This window comes from Trematosphaeria pertusa (genome assembly GCF_010094035.1).
Source record: "Trematosphaeria pertusa strain CBS 122368 unplaced genomic scaffold BU26scaffold_8, whole genome shotgun sequence".
Lineage (NCBI taxonomy): Eukaryota > Fungi > Ascomycota > Dothideomycetes > Pleosporales > Trematosphaeriaceae > Trematosphaeria > Trematosphaeria pertusa.
This window is the reverse complement of record NW_022987219.1, coordinates 544,858-572,664: the sequence shown is the minus strand read 5'-3', so window position 1 is coordinate 572,664 and position 27,807 is coordinate 544,858. Positions and strand designations below refer to the sequence as shown.

General features: G+C 53.8%; 10 protein-coding genes across 10 annotated transcripts; 5 read left to right on the top strand and 5 right to left on the bottom strand.

Moving 5' to 3' along the window:
• Positions 1–434: 434 nt before the first annotated feature.
• On the top strand, positions 435–2,891 carry BU26DRAFT_531466 (uncharacterized protein; the record flags this gene model as incomplete). The annotated part of the gene is made up of 2 exons (XM_033831028.1): positions 435–1,738; positions 1,796–2,891. 2 exons carry the CDS (start codon positions 435–437, stop codon positions 2,889–2,891), a joined length of 2,400 nt encoding a protein of 799 aa, XP_033683002.1.
• Positions 2,892–3,068: 177 nt separating this feature from the next.
• BU26DRAFT_565417 (uncharacterized protein) lies at positions 3,069–3,539 on the bottom strand (the record flags this gene model as incomplete). Its single annotated transcript, XM_033833395.1, has 2 exons — positions 3,069–3,410; positions 3,465–3,539. 2 exons carry the CDS (start codon positions 3,537–3,539, stop codon positions 3,069–3,071), a joined length of 417 nt encoding a protein of 138 aa, XP_033683001.1.
• Positions 3,540–6,850: 3,311 nt separating this feature from the next.
• Positions 6,851–7,971, top strand: BU26DRAFT_325395 (uncharacterized protein). The gene is made up of 2 exons (XM_033822113.1): positions 6,851–7,306; positions 7,355–7,971. The coding sequence occupies exons 1-2, from the start codon at positions 6,950–6,952 to the stop codon at positions 7,877–7,879; spliced, it is 882 nt and encodes a 293-aa protein (XP_033683000.1). The 5' UTR covers positions 6,851–6,949; the 3' UTR covers positions 7,880–7,971.
• A 91-nt stretch (positions 7,972–8,062) lies between these two features.
• BU26DRAFT_505763 (glycosyltransferase family 25 protein) lies at positions 8,063–9,301 on the bottom strand (the record flags this gene model as incomplete). The annotated part of the gene is made up of 2 exons (XM_033826871.1): positions 8,063–9,052; positions 9,104–9,301. 2 exons carry the CDS (start codon positions 9,299–9,301, stop codon positions 8,063–8,065), a joined length of 1,188 nt encoding a protein of 395 aa, XP_033682999.1.
• A 1,063-nt stretch (positions 9,302–10,364) lies between these two features.
• BU26DRAFT_325376 (uncharacterized protein) lies at positions 10,365–13,216 on the top strand. The gene is made up of 3 exons (XM_033822112.1): positions 10,365–11,259; positions 11,483–12,903; positions 13,079–13,216. Exons 1-2 carry the CDS (start codon positions 10,536–10,538, stop codon positions 12,820–12,822), a joined length of 2,064 nt encoding a protein of 687 aa, XP_033682998.1. The 5' UTR covers positions 10,365–10,535; the 3' UTR covers positions 12,823–12,903; positions 13,079–13,216.
• Positions 13,217–13,435: 219 nt separating this feature from the next.
• BU26DRAFT_551412 (polysaccharide lyase family 9 protein) lies at positions 13,436–14,714 on the top strand (the record flags this gene model as incomplete). The annotated part of the gene is made up of 2 exons (XM_033832101.1): positions 13,436–14,097; positions 14,180–14,714. The coding sequence occupies 2 exons, from the start codon at positions 13,436–13,438 to the stop codon at positions 14,712–14,714; spliced, it is 1,197 nt and encodes a 398-aa protein (XP_033682997.1).
• A 1,492-nt stretch (positions 14,715–16,206) lies between these two features.
• On the bottom strand, positions 16,207–17,550 carry BU26DRAFT_505760 (uncharacterized protein; the record flags this gene model as incomplete). Its single annotated transcript, XM_033826870.1, has 5 exons — positions 16,207–16,595; positions 16,651–16,718; positions 16,773–17,220; positions 17,261–17,324; positions 17,380–17,550. The coding sequence occupies 5 exons, from the start codon at positions 17,548–17,550 to the stop codon at positions 16,207–16,209; spliced, it is 1,140 nt and encodes a 379-aa protein (XP_033682996.1).
• A 502-nt stretch (positions 17,551–18,052) lies between these two features.
• Positions 18,053–20,334, bottom strand: BU26DRAFT_325352 (uncharacterized protein). Its single transcript, XM_033822111.1, has 8 exons — positions 20,027–20,334; positions 19,868–19,973; positions 19,697–19,753; positions 19,452–19,651; positions 19,235–19,399; positions 18,874–19,179; positions 18,519–18,817; positions 18,053–18,459 (listed from the first exon to the last, which is right to left on the bottom strand). The coding sequence occupies exons 2-8, from the start codon at positions 19,888–19,890 to the stop codon at positions 18,139–18,141; spliced, it is 1,371 nt and encodes a 456-aa protein (XP_033682995.1). The 5' UTR covers positions 19,891–19,973; positions 20,027–20,334; the 3' UTR covers positions 18,053–18,138.
• On the top strand, positions 20,067–22,405 carry BU26DRAFT_428545 (uncharacterized protein; the record flags this gene model as incomplete). The annotated part of the gene is made up of 2 exons (XM_033823792.1): positions 20,067–21,403; positions 21,469–22,405. The coding sequence occupies 2 exons, from the start codon at positions 20,067–20,069 to the stop codon at positions 22,403–22,405; spliced, it is 2,274 nt and encodes a 757-aa protein (XP_033682994.1).
• A 216-nt stretch (positions 22,406–22,621) lies between these two features.
• Positions 22,622–26,991, bottom strand: BU26DRAFT_605537 (acetyl-CoA synthetase-like protein; the record flags this gene model as incomplete). Its single annotated transcript, XM_033835598.1, has 2 exons — positions 22,622–26,901; positions 26,952–26,991. 2 exons carry the CDS (start codon positions 26,989–26,991, stop codon positions 22,622–22,624), a joined length of 4,320 nt encoding a protein of 1,439 aa, XP_033682993.1.
• Positions 26,992–27,807: the final 816 nt, after the last annotated feature.

Below are 27,807 nucleotides of genomic sequence, written 5' to 3'. Positions count from 1 at the left end.
AGTCTTCTTGCGCTTCGGTCTGATGGCATCCGACGTCCGTGCCGCATCTGGTTTGGAGCGGGCAATCTTCAGCCGCCTCTCTTGGCATGTTTCTTGGGCCGCTGGCTCGGTGACCTGAGCGCTCGCTCTACGCTGACTGGAGGCTCGGATCGGGAATGTCTCTTTTCCAGAATGGTAGCCACGCACCGCCCCGGTAACTACACTGTTTGATGTTTCAGTTAGCTCCCAATCATAGACTGCGCCTTACGCGGTCATGCATCGATAACATCAGGTTGGAGGAAGGGAACCGCTATTCTTCCGGCCTGGTCTCATCTTCTCTTCGAACCTTCGACAGGACTTTCTCTCGTTTACCGCTGCTGAAGCAGGCAGAGCCAGTATTTACTGGCCCTTCACCAGCCTTTTTTTTCATTAGTTCTTTCACTCGTCTCCGGAAGATGCCGTACCCGCAAGGGCAACGGCAGTGGCCTCCATACCCGCAAATTCCCATATTCCTCGAAACGAGCGATAACAACGGGACGAGAAGGACTTTTCGAACGATCTCACCCATATCTCCATCTCCGGAAATCCGTCCTCATGACCGGCCCATCCAGTTTCTCGCGGTTGCGTCCACTCAATTCACGAACGTTTCTCCCGTCTCTCCGGCCACCCAATTTACGAATCTCTCGCCAATCTGGCCAATACCGGAGCCGCCGCCTGAGATAATCCAGCACCCCCCTCGCCGGCCTGCGCTCCGGTTCTTTCCGACCGCGAAGCCGCGTATCCAACTCCACGCCGCCCCTCAGCCCCCTCAATCAGAGAAGGCACATAAAGCTCACGAAGATGCCCCGCACCCCGGAAGGAAGAGTAAGTTGGGACTGGGAATCCTTGAAGACGCCTCGAACCCGAATCCGACGCCGACGATATCACCAGTTCTAGAGAGAACCAACCGATCTTCAAACATCGCGCAGCGCATCGAAGAGAAGATTTGGAGATACAATCTTTCGGGGAACATTATCAAGAGGTGGCTTCTCGAGATCATTAGTTGGTTCATAAGCGCCATTTCTATGGCGATCATCATCGGAGTCCTCATCTATTACAGGAACAAGAAGATCCCAAACTGGCCCGGCTATCTCACCCTGAACGCCTTCATATCGGTGCTCTCTAAAATAGCTGGTGCAGCACTCATTCTACCGGTTTCGGAAGCGCTGGGCCAACTTAAATGGAGCTGGTTCCAAGGCCACTCGAAGAAGATGTGGGACTTCGAGATTTTCGATAACGCTTCCAGGGGTCCATGGGGCGCTTTTCTACTGCTTATCCGAACGAAAGGCAAGACCTTAGCTGCGCTGGGGGCTGTTATTACTATATTCTCGCTTGCGCTTGATCCATTCTTTCAGCAGGTTGTCGATTTTCCGACTCGCTGGATGATACAGGGAAACAGCTCGATTCCAAGAGTGGTGGAATATGCACCTCAATTCGGCAAGTTGCTCCAAGGTGGCTTCGAAATACTTCAGAAGGATCAAGATATTCAAGCCGTGGCAGAAAGGTTCTTCTACGGCAATGGCACTAAGCCGGTCATCGTCGGTAACGCGACGCGCCCAGATATTCCGCTTTCGTGCCCAACGAGCAACTGCACTTACCCACTTTATGAGACGCTCGCAGTCTGTAGTGCATGCGTAGAGGTTGAGCAACTTCTGACGTATGCATGCCTCGACACAAGAATAGACTGGACATCAAACCTTACCGGGGTTGGCACGGAATCGTAAGTCGACCTTGCAATACAAAGATGAAGCATTTCCTAATCGTTCCGCCATTTTAGGACATACCCCAACGGCACCATGTGTGGATACTTCCTGAACGCCACAAGCGAGGCTCCGGTTCTCATGTCCGGCTACCTGGTCAACTCTGGCAATTCCTCCGCCGGAGAGGCTCTGCTGACGCGTGCACTTCCACTAACCACTAATGTCTACAGGCGGCCATTGTTTGGTGGCTCCATCAACTTCAAACATGTTCGCAATCCAATCTCTGATGTGTTGATCGTTGCTGCATCGAATGGCTCCGCGAGCGTGTATCGTGGCGAGGCACCTGTTGCCCACGAATGCCTGCTCTCCTGGTGTAGTAAGACAATCAACTCGACGTACTTCTGGGCCACTTATGAGGAGGAAGTCATCAGTAACGTCACAAACACGACTGAAGGTCCATTTCCATGGACGACTACTCGAGTAGTGTTATCGCCGACGTTAAACGGAACCAAGAACGTCTACTCTGAAAATATCACTGTTGATGGATCCGAAGCCCGGTACGGAGTTTCAAACCTCACCCACGTCCAAATAATAACTGTATTCGATGACATCTTCCCGTCTTTTACCACGGTGGCAAACTCCTCCGTCAATGAATCCTTTCTCCGATTCGGAACCAGCGACAGGACCAGCGTCAAGCTTCGCAGTCTTGAGTTCAATCCCTGGCTACCACCGAACAACCTAACCCGTCACATGGAGAGGTTAGCCACCGCCATGACAAACGTTGTCCGGTCATCCTCCAGCAATGAAATGGTGAACGGCGTGGCGTATAATCTGGAAAGTTACGTGTCTGTTCGTTGGGTATGGCTTATACTTCCCCTTAGCCTCCTCTTCCTGAGTGCTGGGTTTCTCGGTGCAACCATAGCAAAGACTGCAAAAGAAAGCGGCCAGTTAGGCGTATGGAAGACTTCCGCTATTGCTACGCTTCTCTACGGTCTCCCGGATGACATGCAAAGGAAAATAACTTCGGCTGCAGAAGGCGGTACACCAAGAGCAAGAGCCAAGGAGTTGAAAGTAAAGCTACTCCCCAAAGGCTGGAGGGTTTCCGGCTACAACCCTTTCTCACCGACGACCCCCAAGGTTCCTAAAAGCCAACCTCCACCTGGGTGGATTTAGGCTTCTGGCGAATCGAAAAGAATAAACAGTTGGAAACAACGAAAAATGGGAACCTCGGTCAACATCTGGTCCAGCTCGTGTCCCAAGCTTCACATAATGTCCTAGCTAGATGGGGTCGGCAATCAGCTTGACAAATCTTCCCTGATCGGAACCTGCTAGCTTTCCGTCGCGAATAACTCAGCGGCGATCAGGAGAGCCGCTATCCGGAGTGACTTGACGACGGTCGGGGGATCCGCTGTCTGGGGTGACTTGGCGGCGGTCGGGGGGTCCGCTGTCTGGAGTGACTTGACGACGATCAGGAGAGCCGCTATCCGGAGTGACTTGACGACGGTCGGGGGTTCCGCTGTCTGGGGTGACTTGGCGGCGGTCGGGGGTTCCGCTGTCTGGAGTGACTTGACGACGGTCGGGGGATCCGCTATCTGGAGTGACTTGGCGGCGGAGAGCTTCGATGAAGTTAGGGCTCGGCATGACATGTCGAGGTGGGAGTCCAATAGCCGACAACGTGTCGCTGCGAATGCTCTAAAGAAAGTCATCAGCGGTCGAAAGAGCGATCGGGTTCATGTCTAGACCTACATCGACAGATGGAACTGGTGCAGCGACAGAGGAGAGAGTAAAGGATGCCACGAGGAAGATCAGACGTCCATGCATGTTGGCGTCTAATTACGAAAGAGATGATATAATGATATATGGTGGGTATTGAAGTGGAAAAGGAAAAAGAAGGACAAGAACGTAACTCAGGCACAGCCCAAGAAGGAAGCGTGGAAGCGAGAGTGGCCGCAAGAGTAGTTCGGGCGCTGCCCAAAGAAGGAACAAGAAGTGGAATTAAGGTGCTGTTTGGATTCTCCACAGGAGATACAAGGAGCGAGAGCATGAGCTGCAGGGGGAACAAGGTGCCTTTATCCGTTCGGACCCATCCCAACGTCCGACTTTGTGCGATGCTTCGAAACACCGTCCCGTCCCCACCGGCGCCAACTCTCACAGCGGGCCACCGCCTGACAAGCCTCGAACGATGATGTGCCGTCGCACTGGACGTAGTGCAATCTAGTGGTTCCTCAGTCATTGGAAGCAGGAAGGGACGGCATGAATGTTGGGGTACGGATTCGGTGGGGTGAAACCACAGGACGAGCGACCCTGGAACGTAAGGCGTCAGACCGGGCTTTCTGGAGGGCCGAATCCTCGCGATAATGGGCGATTCAACTCAGCAGTGCGCGCAGCTTTCAGCGCTACGGAATCTCTCGTCTATCATCAACTCCACAGTTTATCGAATATCGATTCTGCTCCTGTAATTTCCCCCAGTCACCTAGTTCACGAGAATCGCTGCTAACCAATCGTGGACCTTAGCTGCATGCGATTGGTCTTGGCGGCGGCTTGACTCTGCAGCCCGGAAGGAAGCGATTGGCTGAGAGCGAATCTCCACTCACGCTTGCCACGCCAATGGCCGTTTGAGCAACCCATGGCACTTCGTCACTCACATCGTCACACCTCACCCGCACACGTGCCGGTACCTCGGCGTCACGCTTGTATATCGATGTCCGATAGACGATAATGAATTAATGAAGTTGGCTCAAGAGTAGAATTGATACGCGAACGTGCTCTCGCTTTGACGGCTTGATCCTTGCTATGTTGACTGACCTCAGCGCTACACCAACGGGCCTGCACTCCACCAACATCCCGCCGACCGGTCATTGCAACCCAGCATCACAGGAGGCAGCTCCAGGGTCCGTCACTGCATGCGCAATATGCATCTTTTCTGTACGGGTCCAGAGAATTGCACAAGGAGTATCTCCCCCTACGTCAACTTCCACCATCACTACGCGACCGTCTCCAATTTGGATTGGCTTTTCACTCGCATTACACCTTATCTATGGTATGTGAAGAAATGAGGCCATGGTATAATTCAAGATCTCACGCTCCCCGAAGCCAGCGGGGTATTACGAGTTTCGGGCTAAACTAGGTTCGCGGCTTGTCACCTCTGCATGCCCTTCACCCCACACCGGATACCTCGCCGCATGCAAGTTCGTCACCGACCCCAATCCACCACATTCCTTTCACTGACTTTCCCGTCTGCCGCCTCTACTTTTACGAGTCTAGACTGGACTTTCATTGTAGCTTCGTTTTGCTCGGTGATACCTACGCGCTCGTCGTTGGATATGGAATGGACGGGAGCCGAGCTATGATCATATCAGGGCGGGAGAGGGTAAGGCAGGACAGTAAGGCTCGAGGTCAGTCGCGCTCCCACCGGTGGTCGGTTGCCTCTACTCTTCTCCTCACCTTCTTTATATATTTGGACGATAGAGTCTATATACCGGCTGCCTCCAGGGTCCTTTGATTCCCGGACCTTTGGATTTTCGGGTAGAAGCTTTTCGGTGGTCACTCATTTCGCAAGACGTGCATTAGCTGGAAGTGCAGGATCGCACCCTGGTCGCTTTCTTGTTGGTCAGTCACTACTTGTACCTTAAACCATGTCTTACCTTGCACGTGGCTATGCTTGGTTTCGTTGACTGCATGCGTGGCTTGCGTTAGCTCGAGGAGCACTTAGTCACCAAGACGCCAACCGGATGGCAGACAAATGTAAGGGAATAGTCCCGGTCCGAGCTTCTGCAGCTTTTATCGAGGAAGCTTACACCATCCCAATCTCATACCGTCCAGTTAGCTCCGTCTATGAATCGAGTTATCCCTCTCAGCCTTCTGGCTTTCTCTAGACTTACATGAACAGGACTGGAACGTTAGCACAATTCAATTCAATATAGCACTTGCTAAGCAAAAGGCCCCTCCGTATATCATCGAAGGTCGTAACGGTGTATACCTTTGAGATGATGAAACGTACGCATGATGCGTCAGGCCACGGCCGTCCGGAGTCTCCACAGTCGAGCTTCAAGTTTTTCAGATCCCACTCTCACCTCATAGACGAAAATCTTGGAAAGGTATTCATATCAAGGTATTATTCGGCCCTCGTTCCCTGCGCCACACAGCCCAATCGTGTTGTCGCGGATATCTTCCACCGTAGTATCTCGTGAGAGAAGAACCGCTAGCTTCTGATGCCTAGTTGTCTTGCGTAGGATCAAGGCCGAATTAGCGATGGATAAGACGAAGTGAGAGCAGTGTTGGAGGCGTCCTTGATGCCCGAGGCAACAGTGGACCAAAACTGAGCTGGGAAGTATGGCGTCGCTGAACCGACACACGGGAAAACCATGAGCACGTACATCAAGTCGGTGTTGCCTCAGTGTCCCATGACGACAACCGGTAATGGCCCCCAGCGCTTACAGTCGATGGGCGCTAAATGTGGCACAACGGGCGCTAACGTTACGCACGGACCTAGACCCCGCTCCACTACGTCATCGAGAACGTGTGCATAGTCTACATGCAACTCCATCACAATAATGAAGACCACACCGCAGTTGCGGAGGGACCTTTTCGTTCACCGTTCAACGAGATGGGTCATTCTGGGCCCATGGCTCCACGGATACGCACCCAGTGGGCGAGCGCAAGGGAACGATATGAATGAGGCGGTTGACTCGCGGATCCTATTTGCTGCAGGATGTCACCTTTGGGCAGGGCTGTTAATGCGCAATAGATCTGGAACCCGCAGACCCTATCACCTCATGGAATCCTGGAGATTCTCGAACGAGAAGGCAGCAGTCGTCCCGTCCTTTCCGACCACGACTCATCTCCACGACCCTCGCGAGGCCACTCTCGACTTCCTTGCATCCTCCAGAGACCAACGTAGAGGCGTGACTCCCTTCTTTTTTGAATCGCAATGCCGTGGAAAGCAGAAGAAGAGGGGTATTGCATCACGGTCTTCTTGCAATGAAGGAACCTACCGAGTTTCCTCTCGTGCTGTGCCTCGCTCACGCAGATGAGTTTCGCCGCTTCATTCAACATGACACTCCCGTAGTCGCAGCGAAGGATTTGTTTTGGTTGGGAGGAACTTCGCACTATGGACTGCCTGGGACAGATCTTGTCGAGCGAAAAGTCGTCACCACGAGTTCACGACGACACTCTGTGCGACTAGGACTCCCTGAACGACAATTCCTCCGCTTCTTCACTTTCCAATTCGAATGGAGGACATACAGCGGCTGTCCCGGATGAGAATCCGTCAACATCCTCGCACACCCTCCTCATTGGGCCTTCTCGTTCTCTGCGGCGTTCTGTTCGCCCCACCTGCGTTGTGCGACTGCTACTATTCAAATGGGACGACAAACCGAGACCCCATTTATCAGGAATGCCCTGATACGCCGACATGTTGTGTGCTGAACCGCAATAATCTGGATGGTACCAACGACATCTGTCTACCGAATGGCGTATGCCAAAATGCCCTCTTTCCAGGCGGTGGTGAGGGGCCGTCATACTGGAGGGACTCTTGCATTTTCAAGAATTGGGAGGATGGGAATTGTTTGAACATTTGCACGGACGATGTATGTCGGCAGTGTAGTTAACGTACCCTGTCGGGCTAACATTCCTAGGATGCCGCAAAGAAGTTCGGAAATTTCATGCTGACACCATGCGACGGGACGAGCACGTCCGAGTGGTGGTGCTGTGGTAGCAGTGTTGACTGTTGTGGGAGCGATAACCCGAATAGGCATCGCATATTCCCTACGTTAACGATCCCTTCGGCTTCCGCACCCTCCTTCCCGACGTCTCCCACATCTGAAACCGGACTAGTCGCCCTCACCACCAGCTCTTTGGTCCACTCTGCGTCACCCGCATCTGATGGATCTATTCCAACGCATAATGAGGGGCTCTCAACAGGAGTTAAGGCTGGAATTGGCGCCGGAGCCTGTCTCGGTGGTCTAGCTATCTTTGCTTTCGGCTTCTATATTGCGCGGTGGCTGCAGCGGAGGAAGAGAGCGATTGCAGATCCAAAAGAGTTATATGTGCCGGGGTATGTGGGACCTTCTGGCCTCCTAATTCAGGCTGCGCCTCCTACCATGGCGCCCGAGCCTGTCCCCGTTGAGACCGGCGATGCACCCAAACATGAGATGCCATAGCCGATATACGCCAGTCACTTTAACTACGGCTTCTCTAATGTAAAATATTTCGCGGCCAATCCTGGTACAGAGAGCCTCCAGCGACATCTACATCTCGAAGTGAATAGCCCAGTCATATGGTAGCCCAGTCATATGGCGTCTAACCACGCTGCTAAAATAGTGTCTGGGCCGACTAACGGCAATCTAATTAGGGTACTGGTCCACCCAGCCTTCGGCCTCTCCTCGTAAGAGTTTCGGCATATTCAATCTCACACTCCACCGGATATTCGCCACATCCCGCCATTCCTCCCTATGGTCCGAAATATCACTCTCAGACTTCCTACTTCCTCTCGGCCTCCAGTGTTTGAACAATGAGGGTTGCGCCGTTAGACATGTCAACTTCAAATCTCGCTCGCTATCGCAAAGCTCTCGTAGCATGTTGTCGAATGTGGAGGTGTACTTGTTCACTGACAGCTCATATAGGATCCGACGTGCGCCTTGCTGAGAGACTGCATAGGTGGTAGAACACACTGGTACGTGGACATGATGCACCAGACGGGTATGGTCCGCATACTCCGTGGTCAACGTGGCTGGGCCGTTCTCTGTAGAGACTTTGCTTCTGACTGGAACGGTGGCATCGTTCTCGTGGACGACCCTTCCTTTTCCGTGGCTGTTGGTTCCAGCCGTAGGTACAGCCATCCCACAGTGTCCGATCCACAAAACGTCCCAGTCGTCGCCATAAGGAAAGGAGGTTGGAGGTACAGTCTCCGGAAGCGCATCGAAGTGGATGTTCGTAACACCCACGTCTGGTTTTGGAGTGGGAAACGAAGGATCGGCGTAGGTGGAGGGATCTGATGCGAGCGGTTGAAGCAATGCTCGAGCGGATTTTGCGAAGTCGCGGAGTTGATCGCGGATCCGAATGTCCCAATCCATGTCGTCTTCCATGATCAGCCCGGTCGTCAGATTCTGGTCAATGACGGCCTGCACAGCGTTCAGATGTGCTCTCCAGCTGCCCTTCGTTCCTTCGGACGGCGGATCCTGGCCCTTGTCCATTGGAAGGGTCGAATCGTGGACCTCGCTTCCTTTCACGCCATGTATCCAGTCGAGCCTCATATTGCTGTACGCTGCTGCGAGCGATATCGCATCGCGCCTATCAGTTCGCTCGGGGAGGTTTATTACTAGAATCTGACCGAACTGCAAGTACAGGTTAGCAAAACTCTTTCTATTACCATTCGAGATACTTACCCCAAGCGTGGTGTTGTAGATGTCGTCGAGCAGATCATGCTCCACCTCGGCCTCGAACGCCGTGTGGTTCTGCGAAATCGGTATGGCGGTGCCAACCCTCAAGGAAAAGAAACAAACTAAAAGGAGAACAGCAGTCGCAAGCAGGAGCTGCTGTGCTCGCCGCGATAATGGAGGCAACATGAATTCGACACTGCCCATTGAGTTGCGAACAGGGCTAGAACTCTAGGACAGCTACGCCTTGGCAAGTTGGTCAATTCGCAACGCTCGTTTGCTGCGCGATACTTGCGCTCCCATCGCGCTACGTCATGTTGGGAAGTCGGTGACACGTTCGCTAGTGAAATCCCTGTCCCACCTGCGCAACAGTCACAAATTGTGGAAGTCAAAGGAGCTAACCTTATCGTCTCCTATATACAGTGTCGCTATGGAGGCTAGACCTACTTCTCTCATGCTCTATATCATGCTCCTAGACGAAATCAAGCAATGACTCCATTGTTCTGCGTACAGGTCTAGGTTTGGTAGTTCCGCTGTTGCTACTTGCTCGAGGTAGCAGAACCACAAATTCAGACGAAAAGGTTACTTATGGGGTTGCAATGCGACCACAAACGTAGGGCACTCTAATCCATCTCCCCAGTCACTGCCTCCTTCTTTCCCGTTCGATATTAGTGATACACCGAAACACGAGATGCTATAGTTAATAGAAGCCGAGCGATTATAACTATAGGACTATCAGTGCGCTGTCGCATCTCCTTGCGGGACCAAGAAACTAGTGGTGATCTTGAAGTGAAAAATCACATCACGTGAACCTTGCCAAGCCGCTAAAATTTTAATCCTCGGCATGCCTCAATTTCGAGGCTCCACTTACGACGCTACAACCAACGCCTCTTCGGCGCCTTTCACGAGTCCACCGACTGCGAGATGCATCGATTACTCCCAAAAATTATCTCGTGGCTTAGACTCCGGATCTACCGCCGTAGACGGACCCTTCGCGGACTGCCCAGAGATGTAGCCGCCCACAGGCTGTGCCGCAGCGTCAACGTGCAGACTGCGCAACGCTTTGGGCTGATACCACGAACGAATACACTCAGGTAAATTTGGAGCGCCTACAGCTGGAAACGAGTGGTTTCAACCTCTGAGCGTACCTTTATCTTGAGGAGGCGAAAATCCTGGCGGCTCGAAGATGTTTGAAACGCATAGTCCGCAGCCTCGCGAGGGAAATAGTTCGCCCATCCTTTCTTTTAAACTTCTTGTTGTGCACCCACACGGACAGGCTCGAAGCACCTATTGCTACATCATCTTTGTCAAATCCCCGGAAGGACGAACAACCTTGGTCCAATAGCCGTATGTCCGCTCGAACGACCTGACGGCCCGCCCCGAAAACCTATACAAGCTTCGGGTACATCGAATCATAACGTCCAGAAAGGAACAAACGACGATGTCTTCTTTGCCCCGGATTCCGCCCCGCACATGGGATTCAGAAGCCCCAAATCGTCGCGAAGCACTCGGAGAAAATGAGACACTACCACCGCCACCCTCTTACGGGGATTCCAAGAAAGAGAAGTCACTCGACATTACCCAGAAGCTCGAAAGGAAACTTGCACAGCTCAATGCATCGGAAAATGCTTTCAAGAGGTGGTTTTTCGAACTCGTTAGCTGGGCTGTCAGTGCGATATGCATGGGTGCTATTATTGGCATCCTCCTCTATCTCAACAACAAGAGCCTAACCAAGTGGCCTCTCGGTCTCACCATCAATACCGTTCTATCGAAGGTCGCGTCGGCCGCGCTGATCCTGCCCACATCCGAAGCTCTCGGCCAGCTAAAATGGAACTGGTTTCACGGGAAAGACTCTAAAGAAATGTGGGATTTCGAAATCTTCGATAAAGCTTCTCGCGGTGCCTGGGGATCCGTCCTGCTCCTGTTTCGCACGAAAGGAAGGTCCCTAGCTGCTCTTGGAGCTATCCTCACGCTGCTTCTAATCGCCAATGACACATTCTTTCAGCAAGTTGTCGACCTTCCCGAGCGCTGGAACATTGAAGGGAATAGCTCAATTGCCAAGGTCGTATGGTACGAACCTGAAACTACCGTCGAGATTCGGGGAGGTGTGCCAATGGTCCAACAAGACACGACTCTTTGGACCGTCGTCCAAAACTTTCTTTATGGTACGTCGAACTGCTTCATATATAATATGTGCTATTTTGCGGTATGGGTGCTCTGACTATATCACGTCCATGACGTTAATTGAGCGCTTGAGGTGATTAGGACAGGCTTCTTGGTTCGCATGTGAGTCTTGCAAGTCGAAGAGCATCCAGTGTTAGCGTCATCTTCTTCACTTCTTTGCCATCTAATCACTAGGGCCTCGCTAATGCGTACTGCGACATTCAGGCAATGGTTCTCGGCCAGTCCCTTTTGGCAATGGTACTGGCCCTGAAATACCTGTTTCTTGTCCTACCAGCAATTGCACCTGGCCAACATATGAGACTTTAGGGGTCTGCAGCCGGTGTGCGGACATCTCTCCGCTCCTCACCTTCACTTGCAGAACGACGACGACGGACTGGATAGGAAATTTGACCGGCCTTCCCGACAGAGCAAACTACCCCAACGGAACCATGTGTGGATACTTCATCAATGCCACGAGTGAGCTTCCGGTATTGATGACGGGCTACAGCACTACTGCTGTCGAATCGTCTGCTGGGGCCGGGCAAGCTGGCGAGGCCCTTTTGATGCGGACTATGTCGCTTATGAACACACATCTGCCGGAGCTGGCGTTTGATGGATCCATCCACTTCAGTCATATACGGAGTCCACTTATTGACGTGCTAATCGTTGCTGCCCCAAACGGCTCAGCGAGCGTCTATCGAAACGAAACGCCAGTCGCTCAGGAATGCGTCCTATCTTGGTGCGTCAAGCAGATTAAGTCTTCCTATTATTGGGGGACATACCAAGAGGAGGTCATCGACACTCTTATCAACACGACAGGCCGCTATCGATGGAAGTATGAGCGCCTCGATAGCGCCGCAGTCAATGGCTCATTGATCTACTATACCGAAAACGTAACTATTCATTCAGCAACCGAACACGAAAACAGTCAACCCAATTCTGTTTATGGAACATTGAATGACACACAGCTGAATGCAATGGCCGTTTTCGATTATGCCTTCCCGTCATTTCTCACTGCCGACGACTTAACTTCCAAGCCCAGCTTCCGATACAGGGCTTCGTTCAAAGGTCTTCCCCGGACTAGGAACATCAAGTTCAATCCTTGGATCCCCCCAAATAACGTTACTCGTCACATGGAGCGGCTTTCTACGGCACTCACAAATATGTTGAGATCCTCTGAGAGCGCCGACATGATTACCGGAACCGCTTATAGTGTGGAAACATACGTCCGCGTTCAATGGGCGTGGCTCATTTTCCCATTTGCTCTTCTCACTCTCTCACTGGTTTTTCTCGTCGCTACAATGATCAAGACAAGAGGGGCCGCTGGCGAAAATCCTGGTGTCTGGAAGACTTCCGCGATGCCGACTCTGATATACAGTCTCCCAAAAGATATGCAGCGGCAGCTCTCCTCGTCTTCTACTACTTTTTCGGGGACGTCGTCAGGCGGGGCAAAGAATCTCAGGATCAGGCTGCACCCAAAGAGGGGGTGGAGAGTTTCCGGGCATCCATGCAGTCCCGACTCTCCGATTCTAAGGTCAAACCAGGCTCCACCGGGTTGGATTTAGGGTGCAGTAAGTCACACACTATACTAGGGTCGCGGTAGGCGTCAAATAGGAGAACATTAAGCACGCAATGGCCTTCAAAGTGTATGCGAAGACCTCTCCACAGCTCTATTTTCTTGCATGTATGCATTTCAGCGTGGGTTGCGCAGATCCTCTGATTTTAGTATTTACTTTGGTTTTGGACGCTCCGTTCATACTCAACGTCGCATCTGGGGAGGGAATAGAGGCGTCCTTGCAATCAATCCCTAACTTTCGATAGGCTGCGCTATCCATGTCAGCCAAGTCTCCCAAGCCGCCATTTCATTCGTGGATTCTGTTGCGAAACACCGGGTTGGGACATCACCACGACCTTAATTAAAATCGAGGAGAAGAATTCCCGGTACGGCCATTCTGTAGTCGCCGCGGAATAATCGAAGGTATGCTCGGTGATGGCTTCTCAGTTTGTCGAAACTCAGCATGGGGTCTGTTTGCTCGAAGCATTGTTTGGGGATAAGTGACGAGCAAAGCATGAACTACTTAAAGTCAACATACACGGACCGCTCTCTTCCTGTTTTTTCAAGCTTTCCTGGTTTCTTCGCTTCTTGTACATATTTCCCCCCCTTCTAGTCCGTTCGCCATGGCCATACGGAGCATTGCTCTCCTGCTTGCAACCCTCCCTCTTGTCTTGGCTACAACCATCTATGTCTCCCCCACCGGCTCCGACACCTCTGCCGGCACCCTCACGGCCCCTCTCAAATCCATCCAATCCGCCATCGACAAGGCCGTACCGGGCGATACCATCTACCTCCGCGGTGGCACCTACTCCCCAAGCACCAATATCCAAATCAAGAAATCTGGCACCGCCAACAGCCCCTACACGCTCAGCGCCTACGCCTCCGAGACCCCGATCATCGACGGCGAAGCGCTTCCTTCCACTCCGGCACCTGTGGGCGGCAGCGTCGCAAAAGCCGACCGCGGAGTGCTACACATCGAAAGCGCGAATTACTGGAATATCATTGGGATTACGCTGATCAATGGGCCGTATGGTGTGTATGTTGAGAGTTCGAGTAATAATCTGTTCGAGAGGATTGTGACCCATGATAACTATGAGACGGGGTTCCAGATCCAGGGCGCTAGCGCGAATAATAAGGTGTATTATTTGGATAGCTATATGAACAGGGATCCGAGGAAGAATGGCGAGAGTGCGGATGGGTTTGCGTGTAAGGAAGGGAGTGGGGAGGGGAATGTGCTGAAGGGAGCGAGGCTATGGAACAACGTCGACGATGGGCTGGATCTATGGTACGTATATTTTAAGTAACCCGCTCCGCTAGATGCGAGAAAGTGTGCATGCGAGCGGACGATGCTAACAGCTAGGACACAGGGAGTTCAAATCCAGCGTAACCGTTCTCGACACCATCTCCTGGGGCAATGGCTTCAACCGGTGGTCCTTCCCCGACTTTGCGGGCGACGGCAACGGCTTCAAGCTCGGTGGCGGCGACGCTGCCGACATTGGTCCCGCGAACCACAACATCACGAACTGCATCGCCTTCTCCAACGCCGCCAAAGGCTTCACGGACAACAAGCAAGCGGGCAACTTCGTCATGCTGCGCAACACGGCCTGGAACAACCCGCAAGTGGGGTTCCAGCTGCAGACGAGCGTGACGACGCTGAACGGGAATCTTGCAGTGCTGAATGCAGGGTCGAGCGGGAATGCGGCGCAGATTAGCTTGAGCAGTGCGCAGAAGGGAAGTGGGAATTCTTGGAGTGGGAGTAAGGTTTGGGGGAACGGGAGTCTTGCAAGTGTGGATGTGGCACTTGTGCAGGGGAAGAGGGGAGCGGATGGGAGGATCGTGGTTAGTGATTTCCTGTTGCCGGTTGATGGGAGTGCGGTTGGGGCGACGACTCATTGGGCTTGAGTGGGAGAAGCATAACCAGTGGGCAGGATAGCAGTATAAGGTAGGCTTGTGCGTGACGAACTGTATGTCGAAGAAATGAACTTGGATATGTAAATCTGGATGGATATCAATCTGTTATTCCTCGAGCCATGATGCTGAACTTCTCGGCCGAGCAGGGTAATCCATCTTTAGGGTCACTTAACCAGCGCTTTCCCATTCAAGACCCACGCTGGCCTCCCCCCTTGCCTTTCATCCGCCCCGCTTAGCTGTGACGTCCTCTCCCTAGCTACTCTGCCCTAATCCCAGCTTCCCCTCTCTTTGAATCAATCTGCTCAAAGTCACACCCCTGAGATGGCCGTTCCACTCGCAAGCTCACATAACAACACGCCCTGCCGCCCTCCAGAATAAAATAAACAAACAGAAAACCCACATTAAGCCAGGCTTTGAATTATCATCAGCATACCTCATCCCCATCGCTGGCTGCATACGGAATCGTGAAGGGGAGTCGGAAAGATCCAATGAAGCGCTGCCGATTGTTGCTCTTGATATTTCTTTTTCTTTGATGGCGTTCTGCTCCGGATTCCATGTCCTGAGGAGAGGCGACATCCTCTCGTGTTCCCGAAACAGCCACTTCGGAAGGACAAACTTGGCGGCTGGAGCATTGGCACTGTCTACTCGTGGAGAAAAGTCGGTTCTTGAAGAGATCGTGGACTTTGATCTGGGCGATATTAGCTGTGCATGGCACTCGCACTGAAGCCTAACTTGAGTGGTAAATTCTCCGCGCATATTGACAGCTCTTGAAACAGCTATGAAGGAGGGGACAGGTCTCGCGAAACTGCCAGAATTCCTTCAGTATCCCGAACCCCTACATCTTTTGCACAAATACGCGCCGGGAGAGTAGTCGCAAGAGTAGGTATGCGCGATTCTGAGAACATCCTCTGGGTATCTGGAGCAGGCGTTGGCGCTACGAGTTAGCAAGTCATATGAACTGAAAAGATCTGGGTGTGCAGTTTGCATATGTTGCGTGACGATGCCAGTGATGGGCTTCTGTTGAGTCGTAAAACGCGACGTGCGGGCAGCCTTCTTAGCCCCAAGTACCTAGGTAGGTCGGCTACAGTAGATGCCACTTCCCTCCCTCTTTCCTCACAGCCATCCCGCTGCAAAGATGCAGTTGCCTCAATGGACAATCTTTGGGTCGGCTAAAGGAAGGCGAATCCTGAGTCGAGAATATCAAATGATTCTACGATGGTGTGAATGTGGGTCGGAGGCTACGAGAGCAGAGGCGACGTTGAGATCTTTCATCTTCTAAGCGAGCGCTGCAGCTTTCTCCCGCGGGCGAACCATCCTCTTCAGATGAAAACAGACTCCATAGCCTCACCTTCTTTCAGCCGATCTTTCCATTGCTCCATGGATCCATCCATCCTTCTAGGTAGCATGTCCTGCACTAGCAAAAACATCTATACCATAAAATCCGTACTTCTCATTGAAATAAGTGTTTTTAGAGGCTACCAAGTCAGCCGCCATCTCTCCCACGGGCTGGATAATTAGATAACTCAACACTATGCCTAACCGTGATGCCGTGTTCCGGCCTCGGGTCATCGTTGCTGACGCGCCGGCTGGTGGTGATATGCAACGCCTTCTGCGAGCCCTCGTCATCATCGTCAAACGTCGTAAACCCAAATGTGTCCACTCTCCGTCGCTCCCGCTGCGTCAAGGATCCAATAGTGACGAGTGTGTTCTGCTGTCGCGGCGTCCCGCGCTGTCCGCTCTTGCTGTGCGAACTCAGTGTGAAGCGAGCGGGGAGGACGTAGCGGAGGATGGGGCGCAGCATCGGCAGGCAGATGCAGATTACGGCTACCAGCGGCTCGATGGCGGTCCAGATTAGGGCGTCCAGATATACCCCTAGGGCCATCGTTAGCTGTGTTTACTTGGTTGCAGGGGGGTTGTGAGCGCTTACATGTAAAGTCTGGGTCGTTGAGATAAAGAATTGCCGCTAAGAGACGGATAAGGGCAGTGATGCAAGCGCTGGAGTTTCCCGTCAGCAAAAATATCTACAAAGATCACATGTGGCAGACTCACAAAGCACCGATGAGGAAGACTAGACTGATAGCAACTTTTTGCGGCTTCGTGAGCTGCAGTTTCCAGACCTCTCGAACCGGGAGCAGCAGAATGAATACGTCGAGAGAGATGTTGACGACGGCGTAACCAAGGTCGTACGGTAGCAGATTGAAGCACTTCTTTCCCGGTATATCGGTGAACCAGTATGCCTGGACCGGGATGCAAGTGAAGACGCCTGATATCGACATTCCCAGCCACCAGGCGACGTTTACCATGATCCCCCAGTTGACGGTCCTGCGGAAGAAAGGCGTGTCGAATATGCGCAGGTACATGAGAAGCATGGCGATCTTGTTCACTGGGCCGGTCATAACGTAGATTTGATTGTAGGCGAACAGGAGCTTCCAGAAGGGTACTGGCGAGAACGTCGCTTTGAGGGCCTCTAGATGCCTCCCGATACCGAATTTCACCGCTGGCAACCGCATGTCAGTGGGCTAAGCGTCCCGGCACACCAGCGTGCTTGATTTGGGTGCCCTTACAGATGGTGGAGCAGACGCAACACCCCAATGCTAGAATCTAGAAAGCCATCAGCATAAAGCTCTCAATTCTCGACCTGTAAATGCGCGCTCACCAGTGCAGCCAGCGCCATCCAGTCGTCAATCAGCCAGCGCTGGCCCTTCATCTTCCGCGAGGTGAAGCGCCCGATGAGCGCCAGAATGGCGATTCCAGCGACCGTCCATACACTCACGTACAACACCGGCCCTCGATCCGCGTTGATGTCATATTGTTTTGGGGATGCCATTCGACACAGACGGTGCAGACGGGTGAGGCGCGAAACTAGGCTGAGGAACGTTTAGGGGCAAGGAGATACGAGAACGGCTAAAGTGGGGCATTGTGCGGGACTGTTGTAACCTTTTGTCAGCCTCGAGCCGGGCGTAAACCGGGGCTTGTGTTGTGTGGTGTGAGATTCGCATCTGAGTACATGGGGTGGTCCTTTTTATTCCGCCGCACTGGTTCTCCCTTCCTCCTCCTTCCTCCTGACCGGCACGGGGAAGCGGTCCGGCCGTCGTATCCAATTGAAGACGAGTCGCGCCACCGCCAAGGCTGTCAGACGTATGCAGGATGATTCACATCCTTCCTTTTCAAAGCATGCTTCGAAATTACTCTCACGGCGCAGCTGCGGGTCTGCAAGTTTATAGTAGAAACTACTGCCGATCATACGCGTACGCCGTTTGGCGGCGGCGCGCTAACGCATTAGTGCTGACACGATACGGCCACTACGGGAGCGGGCCGTTCGTATTGAGTGCCTAGCTCATCCTCAAGATAGGCTATGTGAACTGCTGCCGCTGAAGAAGTAGGCCGTAGATACAAAGACAGTTCGCCTTGTGGGCTACTGAGGTGTTACACATCGCCCTGAATCGTTCTTCTTGTCCAGTTCGACTGTTTCGGGCACAATCACAGCATCCTCCAGGCCATAGTTCGTGTGTTTAACTCCAAACCAGCAAACGGCAAGCATGCACACCAAACCCGCACCCTGCAGACTGAAACAGAAGGCCGTAACGTCCGTCTGGGTCAGTGTGCCTGCGGCTTCGGTGGCGAAGGTTACGCAGAGGCCGCCAGCCAGACACCCTTTAGCAAACCCAGCATAACGAGCAAGGGTCTCCGGGTCATTTGTTAAGGCCGCAATAATCCACTGCACAACCACTTGATACTGCTATTGTTAGTGCGACGGCCTCGGCAAAAACAGCTCCGTGGAAAAGCACTCACGACAACCATGTTGATACCAAGCAGAAGGGTCAGTGCGAAGAATCCTCCAAACGGGCCGTCGTCCCAGCCCCAAAGAGGGGGGCTCAGAGGATCCAAGGGATTTCTGTCGAGCCAAACGAGTAGACCGATCCAAGTCGCAATGGTAACGAGCCCCATCGTCGTGGTGGAAACCAGGCCGCGAGTTCTTCTAGATCCAATCTTTGGACTATCCAGCAGCGGCATGATGCCGAGTGCGCCGACAGCTTGCATAGCGACAAACATGACCGAGTTTAGACTGCGTGTTCGAACATCGAAATACAGGGCTTGGCGAATTAGCTTCCGTCTACTTCCTGCGTCTCCGCGTAGCCTTGGAACTTACAGTTCAAAGTCGAGAAGATGATGATGGCGTTTTCGGAGCCAAACATTGGCAGAATGAGCACGAGCATTCGCCAATCCATGAATATTTGGCGCTGGGCCTTGATCTCCAGCCAAAAGCCCTTGTGTGGGTAGTGTGCAATTGCCGTTCCGTCGTCTCGCCGCACATCCGCCGGCTTGACGATGCCGAAAAGGGCAACAAAGAATGCCGAGCACATAAGAATGATGAAAACGATGTATACGGAGTCGGGGCATTTGACTACGGCTGCGTTGTAGTTGATGCCAAATGCGACCAGAGATGCGATGGTGCCTGTGTTGCCGTCGTGAGGTTCCAAACGGGATGGAGGGACACATGGTTTGCTTACCCCCGGCGCTGAGCAGACCCCATTGCATCGAAATGAAGGTACCCTTCTTCTGCTCAGTCGCATATGAGAAGGCGATAAAGCCGGCGGCAGTCCACAGATGAGCAGCTGTCACGCCCAGCACAACGCCGCCGAAGACTGGATACCATATGTGACCAGTTTTGCTGACTGCGCGCACTCAGCTGCTGTGGGCCAGCGATGGAGCATGGGGATGGCTCACAGTACCACATGGCACCCACGAAGATGGGATAGCCAATGGAGCCAAAGAGAAACGTGTTCCTCGGGCCGATGGTGGTGACTACTGAGCCGCTGAACAGGCCGACGACGAAATAGACGGCATAAAGCGTCGTGTTCGAGATGTTCGCCATGCGCGTTGCGTTGGCGGGCCCGCCGCCGGCGCCCAACACGGTGAGGGCAACACTGCGGCGGTTAGTCTGTCGCTGCCAATGTTTCGGGAAAGCCTACTAGATGCCGGGAAGCAAGCACACGATGACGGATGCCAGGAAGTTCTGCACCAAGGGACTGCGGCGACTGGTTAGCAACGGCCGTAGAATCTCGGGGGTTTCGCATCAATTGCAAGGTGCAACCGTTGGCACGTGACGGGAAGAGCACCAACAGAGCGGACACTGGACGCACCTATTCAATCTCAAGGAGGCCATCTCGAAGAGCTGGGCAGAACGGAGGGTCGAACAGGAGAGAGCGGGGGTCAGCGGCCTTTTGGGTGGGACAAGAGCTACGCCGCCTGCAGGCAGTCAGCACAGGACATGGTTGGGGGATAAATAGATATATCATAACTTCAGGATCCTTCGTCGCCCGTCCTGCTCATCATCTCATCATGTCTTCAGCTGCGACGGCCGCTCGACACATCATCGGGTATGCAGACCCCCTCGTCGTTTCGCCTGGGGAGCGCGTGGGCGTCCAAGTGTCCTGCCATCGCCCTTCGTACACCAGCCGGCTTGTGCGGCTCGGGCCTGGCTTTTCGCACGCCAACGCGCCACCGCCAAATCACCAGCCCATTGAAGGGGTGCCCCCAGCTGTGCACCCTGGCCGGCCCCAGTTTTCGCGGCCCGGCTCGTATGCGACAGTGCCGTGGTTCGTCAACGCCGACGCCACCCATGGCGCCATTCTCACCGTCTCCTTCTGGGCCCAGCCCTTTCTTCCTCAGCACGCACCCCACGACCAATACCTCTTCTCTACCCTCGATGCCGACGGGCGTGCGGGATTTGCCGCCTTCATTGATGCGGACGGCAACCTGACCCTCGCTGTCGGCAGCGACGAGGGCCGTCAGACGGCGCGCCTTAACGTCAGCCTCGCACGACACTCTTGGTACTTCCTCACCTTCACTTTCGACGCCTCTGCGCGCGCCGTGGCCGCGTCTGCCAAAAGCAAGGCGAGCCATGTCGCCACCTCGCAGACGCACCAGGAATCCCTCCCCCTAACGCACCCATTTATCCTTTCGTCCTCGCGGCCGTTGACCCTTGCGAGCTCCTCGAGTCAGGATCGCGTAGCGGCCGTCCCCATTGACTCGGCTACCTTCAATGGTAAGATCGACAGTTTCAAGATCCAACTCATCCGCGGTGCTGCCTCCGAAACGGTCCTGCACCTCGACTTCTCCAAGGACATTCCCACCGACCAAATTGTCGATGTCTCCAACGGCGCCCTTCGAGGCATTCTCTTCAATTGTCCCGCAAGAGCCGTGACAGGACACGATTGGGACGCGTCTGAGAACGCGTGGAGTCGTGCTTCTTACGGCTATGGAGCGATCCACTTTCACGACGACGACGTGGATGATGCAGCGTGGGCGACTGACTTCGACCTCACTCTGCCCAAGGCCCTTACCTCCGGATGCTACGGGGTGGTGATCAACGACGACGAGTCTGAAGATATCGTTCCATTCTTCGTCAGGCCTGATTTAGAACAGCCCCCAACGAATAAGGTGGTAATGATCATCCCAACTTTCACGTACACGGCCTATGCCAACGACCGCATGTACGACACAACCAGAGACGTTCATATTGACATTCCAGGATCAGACGCTGTACAGCGCGGTCACCACATACGCATTCTAGAGGCTCGTCCCGACCTGGGCATCTCTCTCTATGATAGCCACAACGACGGCTCCGGCACCACCCACTCATCAACCAAGCGTGTTGTTCTCAACATGAGGCCAGAGTAAGTCCCTCTAGCATGTAAGCATGCACCTCGGTAATTACACAAGCTCACCTTTTGGTCAAAAGCTACTTCCACTGGGGATTCGGCGGCCCCCGCGAGCTACCCGCTGACCTATGGTTCATCGGCTTTCTTGACAAGGAGCTTGGGCCTGGTAATTACGACGTGATCACCGATCACGATCTCTCACGCTACGGGACCCCCTTGCTGCTTCGGTATCAAGTCGCTCTTACCGGCAGCCATCCAGAATACCCTACATACGCCATGCTAGATGCATATGATACCTTCCTTGCGGCAGGTCGCTTCTTCATGTATCTAGGTGGAAACGGCTACTATTGGGTCACTGGACACGATGCTGATCCCAAGCGCACTCATCGACTCGAAGTTCGACGAGCAGATCAAGGCTGCAGGGTGTTTGGCCTGCCTCCGGGCCACTGGTTCCTTGCGCTGACTGGCGAACAAGGAGGGCTTTGGCGCAGCCGTGGACGAACTCCGAACCGCATCTGTGGGCTGGGCTCCGATGCGTGCGGCATGGGGCAAGGCGCTCCTTACGGGATCGTGCCCGAAGCAAGGCAAAATCCGAAGCTCGCGTTCCTATTCAAAGGCCACGGACTGGAGGAGAATGACATCATTGGGGACTTCGGCCTTGTGCAAGGCGCGGCGTCGGGGGACGAGATTGATCGCCTGGACTACTCGCTCGGCACGCCCGAAAACGCAGTCCTTGTTGCGACCTCGAAGCTTGCTGGCGGCCACTCCGATAATTACGCCTTGTTCAACGAGGAGATCTTGTTTCCTATGGTGAACACACTAGGAACAACATCGGACAAGGTAAGAAGCGATCTTGTTTATTTCGACACTGCGAGCGGAGGCGCCGTTTTCGGGGTTGGGAGCATCAACTGGGTTGGCAGTCTCGCCTGGAAGAATTACGACAACAACGCAGCACAGATCACTGCGAATGCGCTGCATGAGTTTGTGAGGAGGAGTTCCGGCATGGCTCAAGACTAGGCTCCGGGGTTAGAAAGGCTGGTTGAGCAACTTCTACCAAACGAGAACTGGCATCTCCGCCAGCTCCTCGCATAAACATAGCGGTCTAGGTTCTTCTTACTTACTATTGCAGGAAAACCAAAAAAAACTCCAATAGAAGAACTGTAGATTTTTTGATCTTCGCCCTGCAAAGAACAAAACAAAACCCTTTACTAGCCCACTTCCAATCCTTTTCAATCAAGGTGAGTTCTTGCAATCTGGTCCGGTTTCGTCCCCTTTCTCCGAAGGGCCCTGACGCTTACTCCGCAGCAGGCGGGGAATCGTCACCCCATGTCCACGCGCTGCTTCAGGCGTGTTCAGAACCGAAGCCACCTTCTCATTCAGGCCGAGCGCCACGGCTTCTGCCACCCAATCCTTCAAACTTACTTCCCGGAACGCATCTTGTTGTTGGTTCTGCAGATAATCGGCCAGACCATCCACCGGTATGTGGTTTGCACCGGCGTGATGGGTCCAACAGACTGGACCCACATCCCCTAATAAACCCTCGCACTCGCTTCGGTCGGCGCCGTTACATTTCGGCTGCACAGTAGTACCTAGTGCCTCCTGCAGGATGCCGTCGACTACATCCTCCACTCGCACCATGTCGAAGACGCCATGCGCGCCGGGGAATACCGGCACGGCTTTCATGGTGCGGGAGAAACGTAGCAGATTAGCCATGACATCTGTTTCGGGGACGCCTTCGCCCACAACGCTAGTGGGCCGATGAATATGGACGCACAAGCCCATCTGCTTGGCCGCTCGCTCGAGAATCTGCTCGCTGGCCCATTTCGACGCTAGGTATCCTTCAGAGCCGTCGCGTGGGGGCGGATATGCCGCCATGGAGATCTCCCCGACGGCTTCCAGATCGTGCGCGAGGCGCAAGACGCCGGCTGAGGAGACGAAGTGGAAGGGGATGTGGCGTTTGAGCGCAAGGTGGCAGAGCTCAATTGTCGCGCCGACGTTTGGGCCTTGGAGGGACTGATAGGATTTCAGAAACGACACGTCGGCGCCGTTGTGGATGACAACGTCCACCGTGTTGGCTAGATGGGCCATCGTGTCGGCAGACATGCCTAGAGCAGGGAGTTTGAGGTCGCCAGACCATATCTGGAGCTTTGGCGACAAGACGCCTGCGAGCTGAGGTGTTGATCCGTTCTGTTGATTAACAAGGTGGTGGTGTCGCACCGCGACAGCGTGGATTTTTGATACGTGCGGGCTTTCGATGAGTCGGCGGAGCAGATGGCTTCCCAGAAACCCCGTCGCGCCGGTGAGAAGTACCTGCTTCCTCTTGACTCGACTAAGGCACGCTTCGATCTCGTGTGTCCAGTCGATTGCAGGAGACGGAGTAGCGCTATCTTTGCCATCGATTCTGGCTGCCATGTCCCGCAGAACGCTTACGAAGAACAGATCAGGGTATCTGATGGTCTTCCCAAAAGCATCGGATATCCGCTTTTGCAGCTCGACCAGCGTGAGCGAGTTCCCGCCAACCTGGAAGAAATCCGAGTCCAAGGCGATTCGGAAAGCGTCTTGCGAATGGGATCCGGACCCAATCACCTCTTGCCATATCCTTTCCAAGCGCCTCTCAGTTGGCCCAGCATTTTCGTCGTCGACCGCCTTGTCCTGCTGAAACTCCGCGATGGGTTGCGAGCTCAGTGCGCGCCTGTCAAGCTTCCCGTTGACGTTCATGGGCATCTTGTCTAGCTGAAGCAACGCCACTGGCCGCATGTATATCGGCAGAGGGAGCGAATTGAGGAGCCCCTGGAGATAAGTTGGGGTATCGTCGGGCAGGCGGTCCGGAGAGAATGTCACGAACGACACCAAGTACTGGTGTTCGGATGATCCCTTAACCACCACGGCAGCTTGATGAAGAATGCCCTCCGAAGCCGCAACGATGACATTGGCGACTTCCTCCAGCTCGATTCGAATACCTCGAAGCTTGATTTGGGAGTCGCCATCGATGCGGCCCAAGAATGATAAAGCCCCGTCCGGGAGTAGTCGACCTTTATCACCCGTCCTATACATTAGGGTCCAGCCCCGCTCAGCATCTTGTTCATCGGCAAAGGGATCCGGAACGAATCTTTCCTTGGAAAGTTTCTCGTTATGCAGATATCCGCAGGCGACTCCAATTCCTCCAATGTACACTTCGCCCGGAAAACCCGTAGTGACAGGCCTCATCTCCTCATCAAGCACGTACACGCTGTAGTTCGGCAGAGTGAAGCCCACAGGGCTGTTCTCATCGTCTGCGCCTAGTTCCGGGTTAGAATATGAAAGGACGCCAAAGGACGATGCCAGCGCGACCTCGGTCGGGCCATAGCAGCTCAGCAAGATCGGGCCAAAATCACCCAGCGCACGGAACTCCTGCTTCAGCGCGACAGTCATACGCTCGCCGCCGCTCACAGCGTATCTCCAATCGCGGCATTCCCTGAGCTGCGCATTGCCGTACCGCAGGAGAACCGAATATTCTGATGGCACGCCAACGGTGAAAGTGACGCGCTCTGCTACCATCAGCTCGGAAAGCTTCACTGGATCACCGCGGATATCCCGTCTGGCAATAATGACTGTGCCGCCGGTCGTCAAGGCCACGAATATCTGGTGCAATGAGGTATCGAAACCAAGCGAGCTTTGCTGCAGCACGCGCTCCCGTTCAAGGCCAAACTCTCTGTGCACCGCTGCGATCTGGCCAAGGAAGTTGCCATGGCTTAGGAGCACGCCCTTTGGGCGGCCGGTGGAGCCGCTGGTATAGAGCACGAAGGCAGGGTCGCGGGATGTGCTCGTGGTGGGTGGAGGAGCGCTATCGAGGTTTCCCTGAGGGAGCGTCGCTATGTTGAGGAGCTGAATGCCAGGCTGCGTTACACCAGCCACACTCTGTACAGTCAAGCCATGGAAAAGAATAACTGAAGGATCGCAGTCTTCGACGATAGACGCTAGTCGTTCCACTGGATTACGCAGATCGAGCGGGACGTAGATGCATCCGATTCGCGTGATGGCGAGCAGCGAGCACAGCGAATCGATGCTCGGCTCGCAATACACTGCTACGCGGTCCCCATTGCTCAGATTGCACTGCAGCAAGGCAGCGGCGATGGTTCCAATATGCTGGAGCAGTTCGGCGTAAGTGAGCTGGTTCCCTTGGCTGTCCTTCACTGCAATGTTTCCCGACATGCTACCTGCCACTTCATCGATCTTGTGCAAGAGGGTAGCAGGCCACTCATCAAACTTGACTCTCGGACCTCTTCCCCAGTGTATCGCACGTCGGCCTTCCGCAAAGTCGAACAAGGGGCAGTCTTGCACCTTTAGCGAAACGTCTCCTTGTATCGCACGGACGACCTGGGAGTATCTGCCTGCAAGGGACTCCGCATCATAATGCGTGTACAGAGCCTCCGGGACTGTCAGCGTGAGGTATGCACACCCGTTGTCCTGAGATTCAGCGATGTGCAGCCGCAAATCGACTGCGGCCGCCACCTCGTCATCAGCAGCCAGCAACGACGTCGCACCGGCGATCGAGCGCCGAGGACGTCCCGGCATCATCCTTCCGGGAAGGACCTCGTAGCTGAAGGCAGCAGGCATACACTCCCGCCAACTATGTCCAGGCCCGGTGCTCTGGTCCAGCAGCGGAAGCACGACACCGTCTGCGTGTTGCATGACCAACTCCAGCTTGGCATGTACCCTGCGCACGACGTCGACCACCCTCTCCTGCGCACTCGGCCGGAGTCTTACGGGCAGAAACGGCGTACCCGTGCGAGAAGGATCGGGTTGTACCACCAGGGCAACGAAGAAGTCGTCATCTGCCTCCAGAGTCCGCTCGAGCATGATACCCAACCCGGTGAACGCGAGGGCCGCCGGCGTAACACCGAGGTGTGCGCTCGTGCTGTGCACGCCGCGGGTCAGCTCGCGGTCCAGCACTGTGGAAATGACGTGGCGGGCGTTGGACGGGCGGCCTCTGGGGGCCGTCGTCTTCGCGATGATGCTACGTGGGGGCGGGCGCGGTAGGTTGGAGAGCTCGCGAGCCCAGAAGAGGTTGTTGTCGCCTTGCTTGGGGCTAGCGGCTGCTTTGACAGTTGGGGAGGGGCTTGGGGGAAGAGTACTGGTATGACTCTTTCCGTCGGTGTGGTTCTTGCTGTTGGGGAACGCCTTGCTGTTGGTCTGGTTGCCGTCACCGTCAATGTGCTTCTGCCCGTTGAAAAGCGCCTCGCCGTTGGGAAGCTCCTTGCGGTGAGTATGGTTGTTCCTGCCGGGAATCTCCTCGCCGTCAAGATTACTATCCCTGTTGGGAATCTTCTCACCGCTGACACGGTTGCCCCCATTGATATGGTTCTCTCCACTGGGACAATGTTCTGCATAGATGGGGCTCTCTCCATCAATGCAGCAGTTGTCCCCGTTGCTGTGATCCTCTGTATTGATATGATCTCTCTCGTCGGCACAGTTCACTGCGATGGTGTGCTTCTTGTCGTTGGCATATTCGGCTCCGTTCCGGTTTCCAATGTCTGCAGAAGTTAGACTCCCGGCTCCTAGCTGTAGGGAACTGACAACTCACCTCCAGCACAATCATTCATGAGGTATCTGAATGCAGACATGACGACAACAAAGATAGAATCTTTGTGTAGCCCGAGGTTAAAAGGCTTCGATGAAATGTGGAGGCTATCCTGTGCTTACCCTAGACGTTGCGACGTCTTTATATACGATTCCCGCGTCTACAGCCTGGACTGTGCATTCTCGGGGGCTAAAGTCTACGTAGGATTTAGAACAACTGGCCTGTAGTCCATTAACTGGGTAGGTGCTATGATATTTACAGTAAGCAAAATTCCCCCTTATCTATTAATATTATAAGAAAAGTAAAAGCCTATGCTAAAAAGCTTAGCAGATATTACAATTAAAAGCTCTTTCTATTACTTTTTAAACGTTACGCAGCTTTTTATAAAGCACAGCCCCAGCAGAGAAAACTGAGCCTTTTCGGATAAGGTAATTAACGTTAACACCTCCACACAAACATCAACACCACTTTTTTGTACAGCTATTACACCACCACCACGCCTAATATATACATAAAAAAATAACGCGCGTACGCCCTAGTACCCCTACGAACCGCCAGGGACAATTCTACGCTAATACTATACGGAAGTCGCGATTTTTTAAGGCGTACAATTGCTGGAAGGATGCGGGGCAGAAGGTGTTAGAGGTGACGGAAACACTTAATATTCCACCTAGCACGGCAAAACAATAGCTACAGAAGAGGCAGCAATACAGGGATATCGCATATAGAAGAAGAGAGCTAAGAGACATAAGACAGGAAGAAAAGGGCACTAAACAAGGCCCGGCTCCTGCGGTCTCTGATAAGACTCTCTCTACCTTGCTAAGTCGCGATAAACAGGTCAACCTAGTACGCAATTAGA